Source organism: Rhinolophus sinicus, linkage group LG16, assembly GCF_036562045.2.
Source record: "Rhinolophus sinicus isolate RSC01 linkage group LG16, ASM3656204v1, whole genome shotgun sequence".
NCBI lineage: Eukaryota > Metazoa > Chordata > Mammalia > Chiroptera > Rhinolophidae > Rhinolophus > Rhinolophus sinicus.
Genome location: NC_133765.1, coordinates 14,053,361 through 14,075,423, shown reverse-complemented (window position 1 = coordinate 14,075,423; position 22,063 = coordinate 14,053,361). Strand labels below are relative to the sequence as shown.

General features: G+C 41.3%; 1 protein-coding gene across 2 annotated transcripts in view; it reads right to left on the bottom strand.

The window, feature by feature from the left end:
• Nucleotides 1-21,639, bottom strand: part of FEZ1 (fasciculation and elongation protein zeta 1) — a 39,641-nt gene extending 18,002 nt beyond the window's left edge. For both annotated transcript variants that reach the window (XR_002135750.2, XM_019710524.2), the window contains exons 1-3: nt 21,491-21,639; nt 15,913-16,257; nt 8,358-8,457 (exon numbers count right to left, since the gene is read on the bottom strand). Coding sequence is in view for 1 of the 2 variants with exons in the window: in XM_019710524.2 (XP_019566083.1) it covers nt 8,358-8,457; nt 15,913-16,223 (411 nt within the window). In the remaining variant the exon portion in view is untranslated. The remainder of the gene's footprint in view (nt 1-8,357; nt 8,458-15,912; nt 16,258-21,490) is intronic.
• Nucleotides 21,640-22,063: the final 424 nt, after the last annotated feature.

The following is a 22,063-nucleotide window of genomic DNA, read 5'->3' as shown; positions in this document are numbered from 1 at the left end:
AAAAACTAAAATAAGAAAGAGCTCTAGAAATTAAAAATACGATAGCAAAATTTAGATGTTCAAAGGAAGAACTGAAGATAAAGTTGAGAAAAACACCTAGAGAATGAAACAAAATATGTAGATAGAAAATAGGAGGCAAAAATTATCAGGAGATTCAAATTAACATTCGAATAAGAAGAGATATAAAAAGCAAAAACAGAATAGATGGCCTCTTCCAGCCATGACAGAGTAACTAGTACTGGACTTAGCCCTCCTGCCATGAACAACTATCAATCTAAACAAAATCTATGAGCCAATTGTTTTCCAGCACTGGAAGCTGGCAGTGCAAGGCTGTGATTCTTGATAGAGGAGAAAAACACTAAATAAATGAAAGCTGAGATAATCTGTCACCTGTGGACTTACAAGAAATACCATAGAGAGTTTTTTAACCTGAAAGGAAATGATGGAAAATCAGATCTACAGGAAGGAAAAAAGAATACCAGGAATGCTAAATGTGTGGCTAAATATAAAAAAATTATCCTGAGCCCCTTGTACCACTTGAGGACATAGCCAGACGTTAGCAGTCTGCAAGGTGACGTAGGCTTTTACCAGAACCTGACCAGGCTGGAACCCTGATCTTGGATGTCCAGGCTCCATATAACTATGGGAAATAAATTTCTGTTGGTTTTAAGCTACTCAGATATTTTGCTATATCAGCAGACTAAGACAGTTATTAAAAATAAAGTTTAAAATATGACTAAACGCCCACCTTAAGAAGCTAAAAATACAAAGGGTGTAGTAAACCCCTAGTAAGTACATGGAAGGACATAATAAAGTTAAGGGAAGAAATCAATAAACTAGAAAATGAACAAGTGATAGAAAAAAATAAGTGGTTCTCCAAAAAAATGACTAAAAGTGACAAACCTATACATAGACTGGTAAGAGAGAGAGGTGAGGGATAGAAAAAGAAGGACAGAGAAAACACAAATTAACAATATCCGCAATAAGAAGGGGACATCACTATAGATCTTACTGACATTACAAGAATAAGAAAATATCATAAACAACATTGCGGTCAACATTCAATCACTTAGATTAAATGAAAAAATTCCTTGAAAAACACAATTTACTAAAACCAACTCAGGAAAAAATAGAAAATCTAAATAGCCCTATATTAAAGAAATTGAATCTGTAATCAAAAACCTTCCACAGAGAAAACCCTTGGTCCAGATGGTTTCACTGGTATAGTCTATCAAACATCTAAGGAAGAAATAATGCCAATCTAATACAATTCTTTCAGAAAATAGAGGAAGAAACATTCCCAATTTATTTTATGACATTATAAGAAAATAAAATTGGTGTGCTCCAATGTTCATTGCAGCTTTATTTACAGTGGCCAAGACATGGAAACAACCAAAATGTCCTTCAATAGATGAATGGAGAAAGAAGTTGTGGTATACATACACAATGGAATACTATTCGGGGGTAAGAAAAGATGAAATAGGAGCATTTGTGACAACATGGATGGATCTTGAGAATGTAATGTAAGCGAAATAAGTCAGACAGAAAAAGCAGAGAACCATATGATTTCACTGATATGTGGTATATAAACCAAAAATAACAAAAGAACAAGAGAAACAAAGAAGAAACAAAAACTCATAGACACAGACAATAGTTTAGTGGTTACCAGAGGGTAAGGGGGGGGTGGTAGATGAGGGTAAAGGGGATCAAATATATGGCGATAGAAGAACTGACTCTGGGTGGTGAAGACACAATGGGGTTTATAGATGATGTAATATATAATTGTACACCTAAAATCTATGTAACTTTACTAACAATTGTCACCCGAATAAACTTTAATTAAAAAAAAAGAAAAAGAAAGAAAGGAAAATTGGGCCGGCCTGGTGGCTCAGGCCGTTGGAGCACAACACTCTTGACACCGAGGTCACCAGTTCGATTCCCACATCGGCCAGAGAGCTGTGCCCTCTACAGCTAAGATTGTGAACAACAGCTCTCTCTGGAGGTGGACTGCCGTGTGCTGCTGTGGGCTAGCGTGTGCCACCATGAGTGTCTGGCAGCCACCGTGAGTGGCTAGCAGCCGGCGAGAGCTACCATGAGCTGCTGTGAGCGGCCAACCGACGACTGGAGACTGATCTCCTCAGCCAAGGGGAGCGCAAGGCTCATAATACCAGCATGGCCCAGGGAGCTGTGTCCTACACAACTAGACTGAGAAACAACAGCTTGAACAGGTGTGGGGGATGGAGAAAGCAGAATAAAGGGGGGAAAAAGTTGGACAACTTATACTATTTTAGGTCAAAACTTACTATAAAGTTACAGTAATGGATACAGCATAATATTGACATAAAGACACATATACCAATGAAACAGAATAGAGAATTCAGAAATACATCTACACATATATGGTCAATTGATATTCAACAAATGTGCCAAAGACAATTTAATAGGGAAAAAATAATATTTCCAGTGAATAGCACTGAAACAATGGATAGCCACGCACACACACACACACACACACACACAAACACAAATAAATCTTGACCCTTATCTCACACCATATAGAGGAACTAATTAGAAATGGATGATAAGCCATATAACTGCTACAACTATAAAATCTCTAGAAGGCTTAAGAAAAAAATCTCAGTGACTATGGGTCTCCCAGTTTCTTAAACACCATACAAAGAGCACAAACTATAAAAAGAAAAGAAATCAATAAGTTGGACTTCACCATATTTAAAAAAACATTTGATCTTTAAAACATAATGTGAAGAGGGGGTAGCCGGACGGCTCAGTTGGTTAGAGCACAAGCTCTTAACAACAGGGTTGCCAGTTTGATTCCTACATGGGCCAGTGGGCTGCACCCACCACAGCTAAATTGAAGGACAATGACTTGACTAGGAGCTGATGGGCCCTGAAAAACACTGTTCTCCAACATTGCCCAATAAAAAATAATTTAAAAATACATAATGTGAAGAAAGTTAAAAGGCAATCGATAGACAAGAAGAAAATATTCATAAAAGACATATCAAACAAAGGATGTATATCTAGAATATATGTGTTAAATATCTAGAATATACCATGTTTCCCTGAAAATAAGACCTAGCTGGACCATCAGCTCTAATGCGTCTTTTGGAGCAAAAATTAATATAAGACCCGATATTATAGATTATATTATACCCAGTCTTATATTATAGTAAAATAAAACCGTGTCTTATATTAATTTTTACTCCAAAAGATGCATTAGAGCTGATGGTCCAGCTAGGTCTTATTTTCAGGGAAACATGGTATGTGTTAAATTAATTAAACAAGGATTGGTCATTAGACTGAAGTGGATTTAATGGCTTAGTGGCCTACAAAGCAAACCTAAACTTAAGCTTCTAATGCCTCAAGGTTAAGAATTCAAACCAAAGGACAACCAATCACAGCCAACTAGTCTTTCCCAAATCATACAACCACTTAAACTGTAGCCAGTCAAATGATTTCCGTATTTTGTCTCCACCTGTTCTCTATAAAAGTCTTTTTTCTACCTCATGTCAGTTGAATACTCCTAACCACTTTGGATTTGGCATTGCCCAATTTGAATTGATTTTTGTTCAAATAAAGTCTTACACATTTAATATGCTTTGCTTTATCTTTTATCATAGGAACGCTAACAACTCAATAATAAGAATATAACAACCCACTAAGAAAATGGGCAAAAGATTTGAATAGGCACTTCACCAAAGATACATGGGTTATAAATAAGCACATGAAAAGATGTTCAATATCATATATTACATAGGGAAATGCAAATTAAAACCAAAATAAGATGTTACTATATACCTACTTGAATGTCTAAAATTAAAAATGTTGTTCATAACAAGTGGTGAGGATGTGGAATCATTGGAACACTCAAACTGGAAAACAGTTGGCAGATGAAACATACAATTAACATGTGACCCAGACATTCCACTCAAAGGTTTTTATCCAAGAGAAATGGAGACATATATCCACAAAAAGACTTACACAAGAATGTTCATAATAGCTTTAGTTCCAATATTCAAAAAGTGGAAACAATGTAAATGTCCATCAATAGGTGAGTGAATAATCAAATTATAGTATATCCATATAACGGAACATTACTCAGCAATAAAAAGGAATGAACGGTTGATACAGTAAAATGGATGAATATCTAAACAATTATACTGAGTTCTAAAAGAGTACATGATGCATGATTCCATTTACACAAAATTCTAAAAAATGCAACTCATCTATGGTGACAGAAACAGGTTTCCTGGAGATTGGGGGGGTGAATGGGAAGAGTGATGGATATGCTCAGTATCTTGATTGAGGTGGTTTCACAGAAACATACATATGTCAAGACTAATCAAAATACACACTTTAATATGTGCCATTTATTTTATGTGAATTATCTTTCAATAAAGCTGTGAGAAAAAGAGAAAACAAAAAAATAAATAAAGTAAAATAAAATAATAGTACATCATGACCAAGTGGAGTTTATCTCAAGAATGCAAGGTTGATTTAATATTTGAAAATCAATTCATGTGCTTCACCACATTAACATAATAAAGGAGAAAACTATATATGCGTCTCAATAGAAGCAGAAAACAGAAATAATTAATCTTCAGAGAAATAACACAAGAAAACAAGCTACAATATAAAGTCATGAACTTCCAGGTTAAAAGGGTCCACTATCATGCAGAATAAACAAAATCAATGTTTTTAATTCATTCATTATAAGGCACATTATTGTAAAATTTCAAACAAGAAAGGAAAATGAAAATATTCTAAAAGCTTTGGAAGAGAACCAAAAGAGAGTCACATATAAAAGACAAATCTGGATAGATTTGGGATTTCTCCCAGCAACTGAAAGCTGGAAGAGAAGAGAACAAAGCCCTCAGAATACTGAGTAAAATAATTTCACAACCTACAATAACTATCAAGTCAAATTCTCCATCAAGTAGACAACAGAAGAATGAAGACATTCTCATATATTCTAAAATGTATATTCTTCTGTACTCTTTCTCAAGAATATAGTGAATTTTTTTTTCACCAAAACAAGGGAATATATCCAGAAAGATAACAAGATGGCAGTCAGAGGACTGGAAAGAGACACAAGAAGAATCCCCAAGATGAAGCTGAGGGGTTCCCAGGACCACAGCTGTATGTTTAGTGTACAACCAGGCTAGTTTATAGCAGAAAGACGGAAGGTACTAGTTTAGATAGGTTGGGGGTGGGGGGTGGGGGGTGGGACATGAGGGTAAGGGGGATCGAATATATGGTGATGGAAGGAGAACTGATTCTGGGTGATGAACACACAATGGGATTTATAGATGATGTAATACAGAATTGTACACCTGAAATCTATGTAATTTTACTAACAATTGTCACCCCAATAAATTTAATAAAATAAAATTAAAAAAAAAAAAAAGAAGAAAAAAAAAGATAGCGTCTAGAAAAAAAAATTGAAGTGATAGAATATCTGATTTTTTTAACCTTATTGTGAGATTTAGAGTTCACTCAGAGTTTGGGTTGAACTAGTGATAGATATATAGGAAACTAAGCAAATGAGAAAACTAGGTAATGCTTCACTCTAGGTTAAACAAAAAGTTGTACGAGAGAGGAAACATTCTTACAGAACCCTACACGATTCAGCAAGAAACAGTACTTACAGAGTTACATGAGTGTGTTTAATATTGATTTAACTATAAGTTAGTGACAATCCTATATTAGAAGGGGACAGGCGAAGCTGGAGCATTTGAGGAGATGTAAAAGAATTAAATCTTATCTTCCATAATACAAAGTTAGTAGATAACAGCCAAAACTGTTTATTTTAAATAAGCAAAGAAATAACAACATAAATGTGTTATTTAGAAAATTGAAGATACCTGCCAAAACAAACAGCTGAAAGCAATAAACGTGGTTGCCTCTATGGAGTAGAGAAAGACAAGTCAGGGGCTGTTGTTTTGATTTGTTTTAAGTCTTACATTATTTTAAAAGCATTATTTGACTTTCATAACTATGTACATGTGTTATTTGAATTTTAAGGAAGCCAAAATGACTCTCTGTGGTCATAATCCAACAGTTTGTATAATATTTAATTAAGTTACTTAGTTACCTCACAAGGACAAGCATGGACAGGTTTGGGAACAAACACAACTGATTCTTGGCAACGAACAACTTAAGTAGAAGAGCTATTCAGGCTCGCTAGAGAGAAGCCTACTAACTGTGTGCTGAAATTCAGCATGCCAAGGGCATCCAGTCAGTATGTTTTACAGAAGGAATACGGAGCACTGGTTAATCTAGCAAGTCGTTTAAACTGAGGTCAGTTAAAAGAGCTTCTACTGTAATGAATGCAGATAATTAAGGAGGATGAAATAAAACAGCCTTGATCCATCCACTTTTGCTACCCTATCTTTTCCCCACGGGTTAGATGGAAGAAATTCTACAAGGAAAGGAGCTCAAGATCATTCTTCTCAGGGTCATTCAATTTGCCCTGAAATATTAACCCTCTTGAGGGAAATCTGCAAATGAGAATAAATTGGAGTCCTTTTGAAGGGCAGACTATCTTAGATATCGTTTGGCTTAATCCACAAAATGAGTTGGAAAGGTGGCAAAAGAGAACAAAGCAAAATCTGCCTTTTGCATCACGATGGACTTATTTATTTTCAGTAACTAGACGTGTTCCATTATTGCCTATTTTCTCCTTTGCATTTTTGGGGTAATTACTAAACACCACTGTCATGCGGGGCAACCTGCGGGAGTCTCAGCTCCTGCTCCCCACATAAGAACGCAGGATATGGTGAGGCCAAAAAGGAACACCCATGGAGACATAGATAGGGGAGCCATACCGCTATACTCTTGCTAACGGCTTGGTTGGAGACATAGGAAGCAGGAGCCACACTGTCCGCAACCCGCTGTCCACTTGTCTCTGCCAACCAACCCCACTTGCTAACTGCAATCCGCTCTTGCTAGCTCAGCCACCATCTTCTTGCTAGCCCCCATTTTTTCTGCTAGCATAGCCACAGCAGTTATATTAGTGGCCAATGGCTCACTGGTTACAGTTGACGGCCAACTAGCCACAGCTGATGGCCATCCAATCACAGTTGATGGCCATTTACTACCGGAGCCAGCACCCCTCCACGTGAGGCCGAGAGCCTGGAAACTGCTCTCTGGGGCTCTGTCCCCACAACCACACATATAAGCACAGGAGAAAATAAGTAGGTGGGAGTTCAAAATAGGACCTGAGACATACCCTCTGAGATCTATGCCGAGTAGGCTGGTATCAGATATCTTAGTCTCAACGTCACCATCTTACCTGCCCCAGTCAATGATGCCTTGAGGTTTTTGAGAATTTGGGATTGCTAATTATTAGAAGAGTTAAGAAGGCTATACAGCCACCTTTTCAAAAAATCAGCCAACTAATCGCTTTGCTGTGCTGTTTTGGGCAATGATCTGCAGAAATATCGCCCAGTAAGGGAATTCTCTTTCTCGCTCTTTTTCTTGGACTCAATCTTAGAGCAACTAAGAAGATCAGATCTACCCACGTCCCTCATTTGCTATGACAGCCCTTCCAAATAAGAAATTTTGAATTTCCTTTACAGCTGAAACTAGAAAAACAAGCAAGGCAGAAACTGACTTTTAGTATGGAGAAAGTCATTAAATGATTGTAACTTTCTATATGCAGATTCAGCTAGGAGGGGGCAAATTCAGCTAGGAATGAATCTATATGCAGGTTCACTCTGTTGTGGCTCTTCTGAAAGGTCGCTGCCCACAGCCTGTGCAAATCAACCCAAAATAAGTATCCCCTTTATTTTTTCAGAAGCCCTTAGTCTTTCTTCTTTGGCATCAGCAACCACAGAATGTGAGTCAGGTCCAGCCACATAAACGTCTCGTTGGATGAGTTTCATAAAGAATTCTCCCCCATTGCATGGCCACCTCACTAATATCTGGGCTCCAACTCTGGCCGTTAGCCAGGCCCGGAGCAGGCCACAGATTGGTCAGCACTTGCTCTCAGCACTGTTTCTGATGGGACTGAACTGTTCATTTTAACCATCATTATTTGAACACAAAAGACGCCTGTGATAAGCACTCTCCTCCTCTTCCTTCAGACCACCCAGTTTTCCTTGTGGTAGTACAGAGATCAGCATAGAAGTATCTGTGTTTACATTTTCCACAGAGAACGCATGTACCCTGGATGTGCCCTCTCATCTTATTTTTCACCTCCTCCACAACTCCTACCTCCCCAGCAATGATTTCGAACTAATGGGGTACACTGTTGAGTTACTGACTGTTTTTCTAACTAGAATCCACATCTTCTCAAGCTCTATTAAGTGGGGGGGTGGAGGGCAGAGAGGTACCTCAGTGTCAGAGCTGTTTCCATTCAGAGCCTCCATGTTTGGGTCCCTCCAGTCTTCTGAGAGTGAAGGGATGTAATTGTCTGTCAGAGCATCCCAAACCCTGTAAACAAAGAGAAGCTCTCATTAGCACACATCTGTGGTGCGGGCCCAGCCTGGAGGAAGGAAGAGCTGAGCCAGGGGAGGAGAGAGGCTTCTGTGTGTACCAGGCTGAGGTCATCTGCCTTCCAGTATGCAGGAGCAAAGCAGTTTAGAAACTGAATTAGAGGCACAACCAGGAGAGAAAAAACCAAGAGAATGGACCCTGGCCAGAAGCTTCCATGTGATAGGTGTTTGCTTCAGAGAATAGGAATTCCTTACCATTGAGATACAAATGGTAGCGTCTACAACCATGTTTCCCTGAAAATAAGACCTAGCCGGACAATCAGCTCTAATACGTCTTTTGGAGCAAAACTTAACATAAAACCGGGTATTATATTATATTATATTATATTATACCCAGTCTTATAGTAAAATACGACCGAGAATTGTATTATATTATATTATATTATGTTTTGTTATGTTATGTTATGTTATGTTATGTTATGTTATATTATATTATATTATATTATATTATATTATATAAGACCCAGTCTTATATTATAGTAAAATAAGACGAGGTCTTATATTAATTTTTGCTCCAAAAGACGCATTTGAGCTGATTGTCCGGCTAGGTCTTATTTTCAGGGAAACACTGAATGAAACCACCTCTGGCAAAAAATAAATTGGCCCAGAAAATAAATATGTCCCTCAACCAAATAGTTCATGTCTCATGAACCTAAGAAATGCCCGTTTCCTTTCCTATGGGCAGAGAAGTATGAGAGAGAGATAGAGAGACAGAGATAGAGGCAGAGACAGAGAGATAGATAGAGATAAAGATCTGGGCAGATTTTCAGGATGGATCGCAATAACATCAGGGTCATCATCTAGTGCCAATGCTGTTAATGCTTACTTATTACCCAAAATGCTTAGCAAGCCCGCGGGTGGCACAATCCTGCTGTCCAGCAATGTAGAGTCTAAGTGTGCCACGTCTCCATCATGGACACTCTAAGGGAAATATATGAAAGGAACCAATAAACACACAATTACTTTTCAGTGGGGGGAAGATGGGGCTCCCTTTATTACATTTCTTTTTAAAATTCTGATACGTACATTACAAGAAAGTGTTTTCTACAGTTCTTGTTGCTTAACTCACTTATTTCAGAAATTTCTTTGGGGAAGAAAGGGGGTGGGGAAAATCATGTCACAAATTCTCACACACAGAAAAATAAATAACTTAGTCAACACCAAGAGATTAATGTAAATCGGTAAACCAAGCTCCTAAAATAATGCCATCCATGAAAGCCATTAATGCTCGTGTTACTAGTAGATAATGATAAACGAGGGCGGTATGCAGTCCCCCTCAGGTGCCGCTGCATGTCAAACATGAGTGATATCTATGAGCCAAGGAAAGTATACTAATATGTGGAAATAGCCATTTAAAAATAAGCAAATATGTATACATATGGATCAAATATAAAACATGACAAAATAAGGGTTAAAATGCTGAAAAGATAAGATATATATAGATAGAGATAGATAGATAGATAGATAGATAGATAGATAGATAGAGATAGCACAAGGGAATATATATGTATGCGCATACATAGGAGCACAGATACTTGAAATTAAAATCAGACACATAAAATGGGGAAGAGAAGTGCTCGTAACATATATAAAATCAGGAATGAGATATGAAATATGAGTCTATAAGCATGTAGCTTTTCCTAGTGCACAATGTATACAATTTAAAATTGGTGCTAAAACTAAACGAACTCAAGAAAACACAAGTTAATGGCAATGCTTGGGTTAACCGCTTATTCATTATTTTCCTACAATTAGAAGAAAGCACTTTGTGAGAGCTCATCAAGTATTCATTCAGCAGGATTTCAGAGTCTACTTCTTAAACATGGGGTGATAATCCAATCTCCATCAGGCACTATTAGAGCTTCATTAATCCAGCCTAATTCTAAATCCAAGTCTCATTAGCATTTGAAAGCCAAGAGGCAAATATGATTTGCTCTCTCCAAGACAGAACTCCAAGCACCACACCCACTAGAAAGGTCAGTGGACAACTCCTTGCATCACTGCATCACATTCTCCGCTGTGAAAATGAACAATGTGCAATGCAGGCGCTGACCTTCAAATTTGTCCCTGCAGCAAGTACCTGGAAAATGAAACTCAGCAAAGCCCAAAATAGGCAGGAGCCTTTGGTACGGACCTCTCTCCTAGGCAGGAAGGAAGCCGGGAACGTTAGACTGCACTTTCCAATGACCTTGAAGCTCTTCACATCCTGAAAGTGACAGCTGAGGACTCTCTCAAATCTTTTAGGGAGTAGCAGATTTTCTCATCTGAGCCTCCACTGTCATACTCTGGATTTCATCTTCTAATTCTAGATTTTTAGTAACAATTCTCTAAACATTTATCTCCTCGGAATGTCAAGCCATCCTCATTCTCTTTCAGGCTTTGTCCAGGTTTTCTTCCTTTCAGAGGTACTTTTTATCCTTTGATGTTCATAAACAACCTTTAAGATAGTGACTCTCATCTCCTTGTAATCATTTGCCCATTTAACAATAACAACAATAGCAGACAACACTTAACAAGCATTTACCATAAAACAGGTATTATTCTAAACTTTATGTGGATTAATTCATTCACTCCTCACAACAACTCTGTAGGGCAATACTAATGAGAGGGAAAAAAAAAAGCTGAATCCAGGGAATTTAAACTTGTCTAAGTTCACAGAGACAGTAATGACAGAGATGGGATTTGAACCCAGGTCACAGAGTTACGGAGCCTATATCCCTAACCACTTAACTCTTCCCATTCTTGATGAATTTTATGATTGGCACAGGCATCAGAATTATATACCAAGGTCCAAATCACACTCTAGAACAGCAATTCAGAAACTGGCTCTGCATGAAAAATCTGTAACTACGTTGTTCTAGACAGTATGCTTTCATCGATACACAGAAGATGGAATGGCACGAACAGCAGGGGCACACGCTGCTCTGTCTATGTCTCCATCCCCAGGAAGTTTCAATGAAAGGCAAAGGCAGAACACTGGGAGGCAGGCAGCCACAGGAATGAGGAGTGGTGGTGAAAGGGGAAACATAAAGTGTTTTGTAAGGAAGAGAGTGGACAGGGCTTTCTCCCCAGAGAGGCTGTCTATCTGATTGTAAGCAGGGTCCTTGGGAATGGACATAGCCCGTTTTATAGGTATGCTGGGTTGGACTATAAAATTCCACTTCCCTGAGAAGCATCCTGCCATTTACTCTTATCTTGGGGAAAGGAGGCCTTGAAAGCTATCTACTATATCTTTTATCAAAGAACTAAGATTAAGCAGGTTGCCTCAATTCCTGTCATTATGCTGCCATGGCACCCAAAATTCACTTTGCTCTCTTAGTGCCTATAATAACAGAAAAGGCTTTTCAGGAGTTATTCTATAGCCTGGGCTTAGATGCCTGTAGAATTGACTAAACTGCTTTTTACCAGAAAGGGCTAGGTGCTTGGGAAAGGATGCTGGTAGAGGATGAACAAACCAAACAGAATGGATTGTGATAACACCTATACAAAAATTCAGGTCTGGAACTGGCAACATAGCTATCAAGGCTGTATTAATCCTGCTACACACACACACACACACACACACACACATCTACCGTGTTTCCCGAAAGTAAGACTTAGCCGGACAATCAGCTCTAATGCATCTTTTGGAGCAAAAATTAATATAAGACCCGGTCTTATACTGTATTATATAAGACCCCATCTTATACTATATTATATAAGACCCGGTCTTATATTATAGTAAAATAAGACTGGGTCTTACATTAATTTTTGCTCCAAAAGACGAATTAGAGCTGATTGTCCGGCTAAGTCTTATTTTCAGGAAAACACGGTATATATCTATTCCTGACAATATAGTAGACAATTTACAGAGCTTATTAGAATTCCAACTTGGTAACATTTCCCTCAACCCCCATTAGGCTGGCTACAGCCCTTGTCCAATGTTTCATTTATGTCCAGCAGTGCCAACATCCACATTTAGATGTGTGTTAACGTGAATACACTTTTGCAGCTAATACTTGGGAATTATTAGCACATTACTGACTTTGAACAACTCTTTGGAGTCTTTCAAATCCTTAAACAGAATCAATACTATCTCTGCCTCCTATATGAGGAAACTGAACCTCTAAGCAGAGAATTAACTTTCCTAAAAACCACAGTTATCTGCCAGCTTTTTCTATCTGATTATTTGGTATTTACTTGTCTTCATCTTAACGTATGACTAACTCCAGGCTATCTATTTATTGTGCGGACTTTATTTTTTAACATCACCTTTAACCCCATAATTCCATCTAAAGAGCAGGAAACTGTCATTGTTCTCACATGTTTGGCCCCTCTGTCTCCAGGGCACTAGCAAGAGGGCTGGAAGGGACCCCAACAAGGCAGGAAGTGGGGTGAGGACTGTCCGTTCCCATTTTGTAGTGGCCCCTAGGAAGCTCTGGTCTCCGGGTCCGATCTCTTATGATAAAAGTAAGGGTGAACACATATAAGCAAAGAACAGATTCTAAAATAGTTTCTAAATTTAAAAACAGGAAATATGGGCCGGCCTGGTGGCTCAGGTGGTTGGAGCACCACTGCTCCTAACTCCAAGGTCGCCACTTGGATTCCCACATAGGCCAGTGAGCTGCGCCCTCTACAGCTAAGATTGTGAACAACAGCTCTCCCTGGAGCTGGGCTGGTGGCCAGTGTGAGTGGCTGGCATGCTGCCAGCGTGAACGGCCATGGGCTGCTGCATGCTGCTATGGGCTACCGTGAGTGGCCGGCAGCCAGCGTGAGTGGTCTGCAGCCAGCGTGAACTGCAATGAGCTGCTGTGAGCGGCTGACCGACAACTGGCAACTGACTGCCTCAGCCGAGGGGAACGCAAGGCTCATAATACCAGCATGGGCCAGGGAGCTGTGTCCTACACAACTAGACAGAAACAACGGCTTGAACCGGAGTGTGGGGTGGGAAGGCAGAAGAAGGGGGGGAAAAGGAAAAAAAAAATTAAAAACAGGAAATACATATTCAAGTTTGACTCTGTTTTAATGTCTAGAACTTCCATGCCCTGACGAATCAGAGATAAATTGATATCTCAGCCAATTCCCTACTATCCAAACAGTTCCAAATGAGAACTAAAAAAATCAAAATTTCAAAGGGAATCAGTGCATTTGCTTAATGATTTGTGCTACCTTTAAGGAGGTTAGTTTGACCAAGAATTCCATTGCTTTTGCTTTAAGCTTCTATTATTTAACTCCAGCCCACCCAAAACACTTTCATTTGTGAATGAAATAGCCCTCTAAAATACTAAACCTAACCAAGTTTATTAGAACGCTAGAGCTATGCTCCGGAGAATCACAACCAAGTTAGATATTAAATCATCTTTTTCCTTTACCTCATCATAATTTTACAGTTGAACTATCTGGATAAGTGCCTAAAAAACAAAATACGTAATTCAATTATGATTTTTGTTTTAAGTTGTAAAGCTTTAGATACACCGACTGCCTAGAAAGCACAGTGTTAATTTCTCCCTTCCTAGATTCCTCCCTCTACACCATCCTCAAATCATGCTTTATCTCTAAGTAATTATTCAAACTTTGGTCTTTTAGTTGAGGCAGTCAGTGAGGCACGCAAGTCAGAAAAATCAGGATGAGAAAACCAATAACCCCCTGTGACGGTAATTGACATTGAGTGGCCTCTGCTAATGTGCTAGAAAAGAATAAGAACCTGCTCCCTGGACCTTCATCCCTAATGAAGCAGGGGGAGGGGGAGGATGAGATAGGGGAGAAATGATTTGTTGGAAGCAAAAGGAATTAGACACATCTTAAAATGTCATTTTCAGAGCACAGCCTGGGTGAGGTAAGAAATTAGGTTCTTTGAAACTCCTTCATCTGCTTCATCAAGATTAAGCTCTGGAGGTTTCAAAGATGAGGACCCACACAGTCAACTAGAGTTAAGTGACTAGCCCAAGGTCACACTGCGAGTTAGTGAGAGAGTGAAAATGAGAATTCACAGTCTTTGTATTTCTAGTCCATTGCTTGGTGCAATGAACTAGAGTGAAAAAATACCCTGTATAATAAAGCCTCACAGACATGCTTTTTTGACTTAAAGGAGCTGAGCAAATTATAACAGTCTCAGTATCTAAAAACTAATCGGTTTGAAACTTAAAACGGAATCAGAACACACAGCCCACAGTGGTAGTACTAGTCACCAGAGTGAAATGTTCTCTATGATCATGCCGTTAGGCTAGCACTAATTAAAAAGAAAAGATGGAAATAGCATGGATCTAGAAATACTTTCAATGCACCTACAAGGCTAGCTATTATTGCTCATCCAATTCATTCAATGTTCAATATTTCATTCAAAAAATATTATTTGATCACTTACAACACACCAAGCACTATGTTAGACAGTGGGGATACAATAGTGAGTAAGGCAGACAGATATATAGCCCTGTATTCACAGAGATACAGTATTAGTCACCAAATGAGCAACGACCTGCCAAATATGGTCAGGTTCAATCCTCTAGAACACACCTCTTACCCAACTTGTTCATGGTCAACTCTTCCCATTCTTATCCACAAAAAGAGAAGCCAAAAGCACAGTTGCTCAACACTTCCATTACCAAGTACTTGACATTTCTTGTGTGATGCCTAAAGAACAACTGGTGCATATTTCACCTCTGTAGAGAATTGACGCGTTTTAGTTTTTGTGGTTTTTTTTACTAAATTCCCCCAAACACCCTTCTTTATATAATAAATTACCCCCTTCTTTTCTGTCTAGTCACTTCTCAAACAGCACTTTCCTCAGATCTCTTTGCTTGACTACTGTTCAGAACTGACATAGCGGCTAGTAAGTGACACGAGGTCTCTGCACTCTCAGAAGCCACTGCCCCCAGTTGTCACCTTGATATTGTCCAGGGTAATTCCATGGACTCTCTGTTCAATTGGTATGCTTTCTTATTTGGCTATATCTCAACACTTCTAGATAATTTTCCAGTTCTGAGGGGTTGTAAATAACTTTGAAATGTTCATAATTCTGGTGTTTCTTGGAGCAAATTGTTCTAATGACACAGAGTCATCCATACAGTTTTGTTCTGGACCTTATTTCTGATATCTGGGGGCGTTACCACTGATATAAAAAAAAGCTGAACATAGACTCCAAAATTTACCATGCTCCTGAAATTCTATCTTGTATCTAGGGACGCCTTTCTATTTCCTAAAAATCCTTCATTCTTTTAAGGTTTTGATTTAAGAAAGCTCTGCCGGTGACTGTAAAGGGACATAACTGAACAATGTTAGCAATTACCAGGGCCCTGCCCCACTGACATAAAATGATGAGCAATAAGCCATGAACTCATAGACAGAAACTAGTTCTATGCCAAGGATCCTACGGGGTTCTTGTCGAAAGCAGAAGAGGGCAATTAAGACTCCTTACTCCTCGTCCTGCAGGGTCTCTTCCTCCTCTTGGATCTGGAACTGGTTCTTCACAGGAGCTAGGTTCTCAGTCTTGGCATTGTAATTCCGAAAGCAGACATTGAGCTTCTCATCAAATTCATTCACGAGGTCCTCCATGGACTTGAAGCTGATGATTTCAGAAGAAAAATTCTCAAGCTCAGAGAGGGAGGGGTCCTCGAGATGGTGGGGAGATGAGCCGTAGAGACACCGTGGCTTCTCCTCCCGCTCCTCCGAGCAGCAGGCCCGAAGGTCCTCGAACTCTTCATCCAAACTCACCAGTGGGGCCTCCATTCTTGCACAGCTGCAACTTTCAGGATTCGTTTCTCTAGAAGAAATACACAAGGTACTGTGAGTGTGGAGTGGGCTTTTGGACTGAGGAACTGTATCAAGTATTCCATGATTGCGTCTCTCTAAAAACAAAGATGCCACTTCCCTGGCAATCACTGCTTCTGCACATACACATTATTACGCACTTCAGGTGTTTAAATATTGTTGTCAGTGTGAGTGATACTGACCTAAATAGAGTAAACTTTAGAGACACACTGGCTTCCTATTCCCTGCTCCAAAAAACCCAAGTGGAGTGATCAAGTGTGTTGCCCCTGGACCAGACTGCTTACGCTTGCATCCCGTTCTACCCTTATTAGCTGCCGCCTTAGCAAGTTATTTAACTTCTCTGTGCTTCTTTTTAGTCTTCTCAAGACAGAAGTAGTAACAGGACCTACCTCCAATGGTTGTCATCGGGTTAAAGGAGTAAACGCAGGGAGGATCTTAGAACAGTGTCTGGCAGACCATAAATGTCAATGTTGTTCAATATATGTTCACATCCTTAACCATGTGCTCTGAAAACTGCAAGTTTTTCATCACTTATTTGGTGGCAAAACCTGACCTGACCTAGCTCATTTGGCAACTAAACCCGATCTGCATGAATATAAAAGCTGCTTATGGTTTTAAGTTATCCCATTTAGTGTGTTTTGCTGTAGAAACATTAAGTTGTTTAATTATAGAGATTGCTACCCCAGCTCCCAGGGGAATGATATGCAGAATACGCACTCTATGACTGCCTTCCAAAATTTGAGATAATCTAAATTCTGAAACATGCCTGGCCCCAAGGATTTGGGATAGGGATTCATGGATCTGGATATGAATACCATCATCAATAAATAATAGACGAATAGAACACTGATAGATACCTTCCAACAAGCACGTGAAATTTTCCCAGACACAGCACATATGTCTGGGACTAGAGGAATGGATTAAATGATCTATTATCCTGTAAGAGACAGGCCTAATTACCCATGTGTTCCAGAGCCAGAGTTCATAACCATCTTGGGCACTGTGCCCTGGAAGGCTGCACCCTTGGGCCTCCTTTCATTTCCCAACAGCTCCAGGCCTTCTTCATACATTGCCTTCAACTGTGGTTTATCCATGTGTGTGTACCTCCAAACCCCTCCCCAGTTTAAATCTGAATTCCCCGTGGGCACAGACATCCCCTGAATATCCTCCACTGCTCCTAGCACACACTGCCCTGAGGCTAGGCAATCGATCAATGTGTATTCACTGAAAAATCATCTCACCCCCGATATAGCTTCTCATTTTCAATTTCAAGCAGCACAAGCATCATTATCTATCATACCCTTCTCTGCACACAAAACTTCCTTCCTTGGGGGCGGCTGGTTAGCTCAGTAGGTTAGAGCGCGGTGCTCCTAACAACAAGGTTGTGGGTTCGATCCCTGCATGGGCCACTGTGAGCTGCACCCTCCACAACTAGATTGAAACAACTACTTGACTTGGAGCTGATGGGTCCTGGAAAAACACACTTAAAAAAAAAAACTTCCTTCCTTGTAACACAGAAAGGCAACCCAACTTTTCTCTCCTGTCTGTGTGATTACTGATCCAGTTAGATGCCTAAATTGGAACCACTACCTGAGACGCAAGCAGACAGCAAAAACCCTGGGTTTGGCTCTAGGAGTGCCATTCTCCATCTCTACCCACAAAGCTAAAACTCTGCATAAGCGAGGCAAAGGGTATGCCCGGTGAAGATGGACAGCTCCTCCTGGGATTTTACTGGGATTAAATCAAGTTAGTATCACATCACATCAAAACATATTCTGAGTATTTACAGTTTACAAAGGCAGAATTATAGGACCTTAGACTACAAAAGGCAGTGTGATATTTTGGAAAGAACACAGGCTCAACAGACCTGCCAATGTCTGGCTCAGTGACAAATATCATGGGTCTTGATTATCTCATTTGTTAAAATGAAGGTGGTGGTACAAAGCTAATACGTTGGAAAGTTAACTTTAGTAGCATATTAACTTAATTAATAATTTAATTGTAATATATTTTATTTAATCCAATATATCCAAAATATCACCATTTCAAAATGGAATCTATATTTTAAAATATTGAGACATTTTACATTCTTTTTTCATACTAAGTCTTTGAAATCCAGGGTGTATGTTACATTCATAGTACATCTCCATTTGGACAAGCCATCACCTTTCCAGTGCCCAGCAGCCACATGTGGCTAGTGGTACCATGTTGGACAACACAGCTATAAAGCAATACACAACTAATTGTCAGTCAGGGATTCTTTACCTAGGGTCTACAGATGCCAACGGTTCTTTGACTAGAGCTATATTTTATTTGATGCATTTAAAAACAAATTCAGAGAAGGATTCCATAGGTTTCTCCATGTTACCAAAGGGGCCCGTAGCACAAAAAAGATTAGGAATCCCTGAGTGCCCAGGTGAGTTTAGAAAAGATCAGAGTGCAATAGAGAATAAGTATACAGATGAGGGGCTTGTGTTGACGGAGGCAGGACTCTGTGATGGTGAAGAGCCTGGAGTCTAGGATCCCGTCCTCGTCCTATCACTTCCTAACTGTGAGACTCTGAGCCAATTATCAACCTCTTTGTGCCTAGTTCTCTTACCTATAAAATGAGATTTTAGAATAGTACTTACACTGAAGTTTGTTTTGTGAAATAAATGAGATCACCTTTGAAGTGCTAAGCATGTATGGACTACTTGGTACCCAACAAATGTCAATGATTTTAGAAAAATGAGGATAACTTAGTTACATGGAAATGTGAAGTGAGAGTGCTTCAAGAAAAGAAAAACTATCCCTGCTGTGATATTCTATGTGCGTTGCTTCAGAGTACTTAGCAAATGAGAGAACTATTGCTGAATGAGTTTTATTATCTTTTTTGCTAAAGCACTCTTCCTATTTTCAATTCATTTGGTGAAAGACTCTTGGATCATCGGTCTCATTTCAGAGAGGCATCAAAGCTAACCGGCTGATGTTTCAGAAATTTACGCTTCCTGTAAATCTGTACAACTTCTTTAGGAGAGAAGGGGCGCTGGAAGGAGTACGTAATACGAAGGGGGTGCTGATTTGAAATGGCACAATCTATACTAATTAACCAGCAACAAGAGGGCAATCCAACTAGAATCTAGGACTAAGACTGAGTTTTGAGTGTTGGCAACAGGAAGATTGTGGTGAAAGCCCCTATCCTCAGCCCACATAGGCTCTACAGAAATGGATCCATTGAGATTATAAAAGAAGAAATGGACATCATAACTCTAGAGTTCAAAAACATGATCATAATCCATTATATATAGCCTGATTTATTTTCATCAATGCACTACCTAGGAGCCAAGAAGTTGTGCATGAATGGCCAGCTGGAAATCGGAAGTCATTCAACACCCAAAATGCGCCCGGCATTTGCAGAAAGACCGCAGGCTGCAGCAGAGGAGATGAGAGTCAGGCATTCTGACTGGCCCTTCCATGGCCTGGTCTCTGGGTTGGGGTTGGCAGCCCCTCTTGAAATAATGCGCTCTTCTCTCCTTTCTTTAGCTCCCTCTCTTTTGCTCCTCTCTATTGGTAGGATGCCTTTGCCCCCCAACTGAAATGTCCTACTCTTGCATCCTGGCAAGCTTGCCCCTGTCTTAATTCATAGCTCATCTCAGAGGCCTCCTCCCCTCAAAAGCTAGGGTTAACACAATTGATAGCTTATCATCTTTCTCTATACTTCCAAATCGATTTTTTAAAAATACATGAAGAATGGCAAAAAAAAAAAAAAAAAAAAAAGGAACCATAGAAGGGTTTTCTTGTCTTTTCCTCTTTATCGCACAACAGAGTGCAGGACTACAGTTTGTGTCCTATAATCTATTCCACTTATTTTGACTCCCAATACATGATGTAATTTGGAAAAGAAAAGGTATTTCGGAGCTTAACAAGAGGTTCAGTAGGAAACACAGAAGCCTCTCGTGCAGCATAATGATGCCCCCAGCTGCAGCTTGGGGCTGCAGTACAAATTTCCAGTCCCTGCTTTGCTGAGCTGAGCAGAGTGGAGCAGAGCAGCAGAGAATTCCCCATGCCTCCACAAAAGCCCCATGCCATCTCCCCCTCCTTCCCATTACTTGCTCCATAGATCAGTTGATACTGTGCGCCCCCACCACCATCCCTAGAGGCTGCCCTCCATTGATGCCCCTTCAGTTTTCCCGCTGCTCCTCAGCAAAACCCAGTCAGTATACATGATTGTGCCAGCTTCACAATTTTGACAGAGAGTATTTCATTGCATATAAGCCAGAAAACCCCGTTGAGGTTCTGCTTCCTCCAGTTCCCCCTCCTCCTGCTGCTCTATTCACCCTCATCTCACATTCCCCCCACCCTCCGCCCCAGGGCTCTTGGGGCAAAGAAAGACTCCTCCAAGCAGCATAATGGCTGGCGCTCCAAGGAAGGTGGGCTCATCCCGCGGGCCGCACACAGACTCCACAGCCCTTTTGGCCACCATAAGACCGGGACACCAGAGTGGGAGGGCTGTCAAGCAGCGAGGAGGGAAGACAAGAGAAGGGATAGGCAAGAGAGAAGGGCTGTGATAATACCCTCCGCCCCGAGCTCTAGAGGCCCTGAGCCCACAGCAGGCGGAGCGCCCCCCACCACACTTGTCTTTTCTCCGACCTGGGCTATGGTTCAACAATCGCTCCCCAGCGTCCGCCGCAGCGGCCAGGGTGCTGACCCTGCAGGAATGCTCGGTCCTGGGGAAGGCCTGGCACCCCAGGGAGCGCACGGCGCGGGGTGGGGCGGGTTCTTAGGGGCAGAGAGACTGGGGCGTTGAAGGTGACAGACCAGATAACGGTCCTAGAAGGAGGCACCGAACCACTGCTCCTGCACCACCAGGCAGCGTCCTCTGCCTCCCCGGCCGAAGACCGCGTGCTCAGGCACAGACACACACACATACACACACTCACGCGCGCGCACACATACACATATACATACTGTCTCTATACACACACACACACATACACACACCAGGCCTGGGCCTGGGGGCCCAGGCTCTGATGGTGCTTGCAGTGTCCATGGTCCCACGTCCGCGGCCAGGCGCTGCGTCCCCTCTAAGCTCCCGCGAAGGGTGGAGCAGGGAGTGCCGGCCTCCCGGCTCTTCCTTTCCGATTCCAGGATGGGACCGGTCAGAGGTCCTCCTCACCACCCCGTCCAACCCCCTCCCCCCCACAGCCGTGGGTTGGTCCGTACGAAGGTCGACCCCGCGACTGCACCTGTGCTGGTCCTGGCGGAGGGAGGCGGGTCCCGGGGCTCAGCGGGACACCTCCATCCACAGAACGGCCGGAGCGCAGCGCAGGGCAGCGGCCGGGCAGCGGCAGCCGGGCAGCGGCGGCTGCTGCAGCGAACTCCCCTCCACCCTCCCCGCGCTCGTGCCCGGGCTCCGGGGGCGCGCCCGCGCTCGGGCACCCGCCTACTGGCACATGCGAGACTGATGCGTCATCTCCTCGTTAACATTCATAGCCTTCCTTGGAGCAGGTGGCTAGCTGCCTTTATTAATATTTATGAATTACTGCTCCCCTCCTTTAATATTGGTGTTTCTGCTTCTCGCATGAATGTATAGAAGCTCCAAGATGTGCGCGTGTAGTAACTACTGATATGGAAACCTCACTGGCCCTGACGCTGTAGATGTTTCATAAAAACTAGACGGTGGCTGAGTGGACGGGCACACGGACGCCCACAGACACAGTCCAAGACCTCCTGGACTTTCTGGGCATCCCATTCTACTCTGCTGGGGCTGAGGTAGGCAAGCTGAGGGATCCTGCCACTTCCAACCGAGTTCAGGTCTC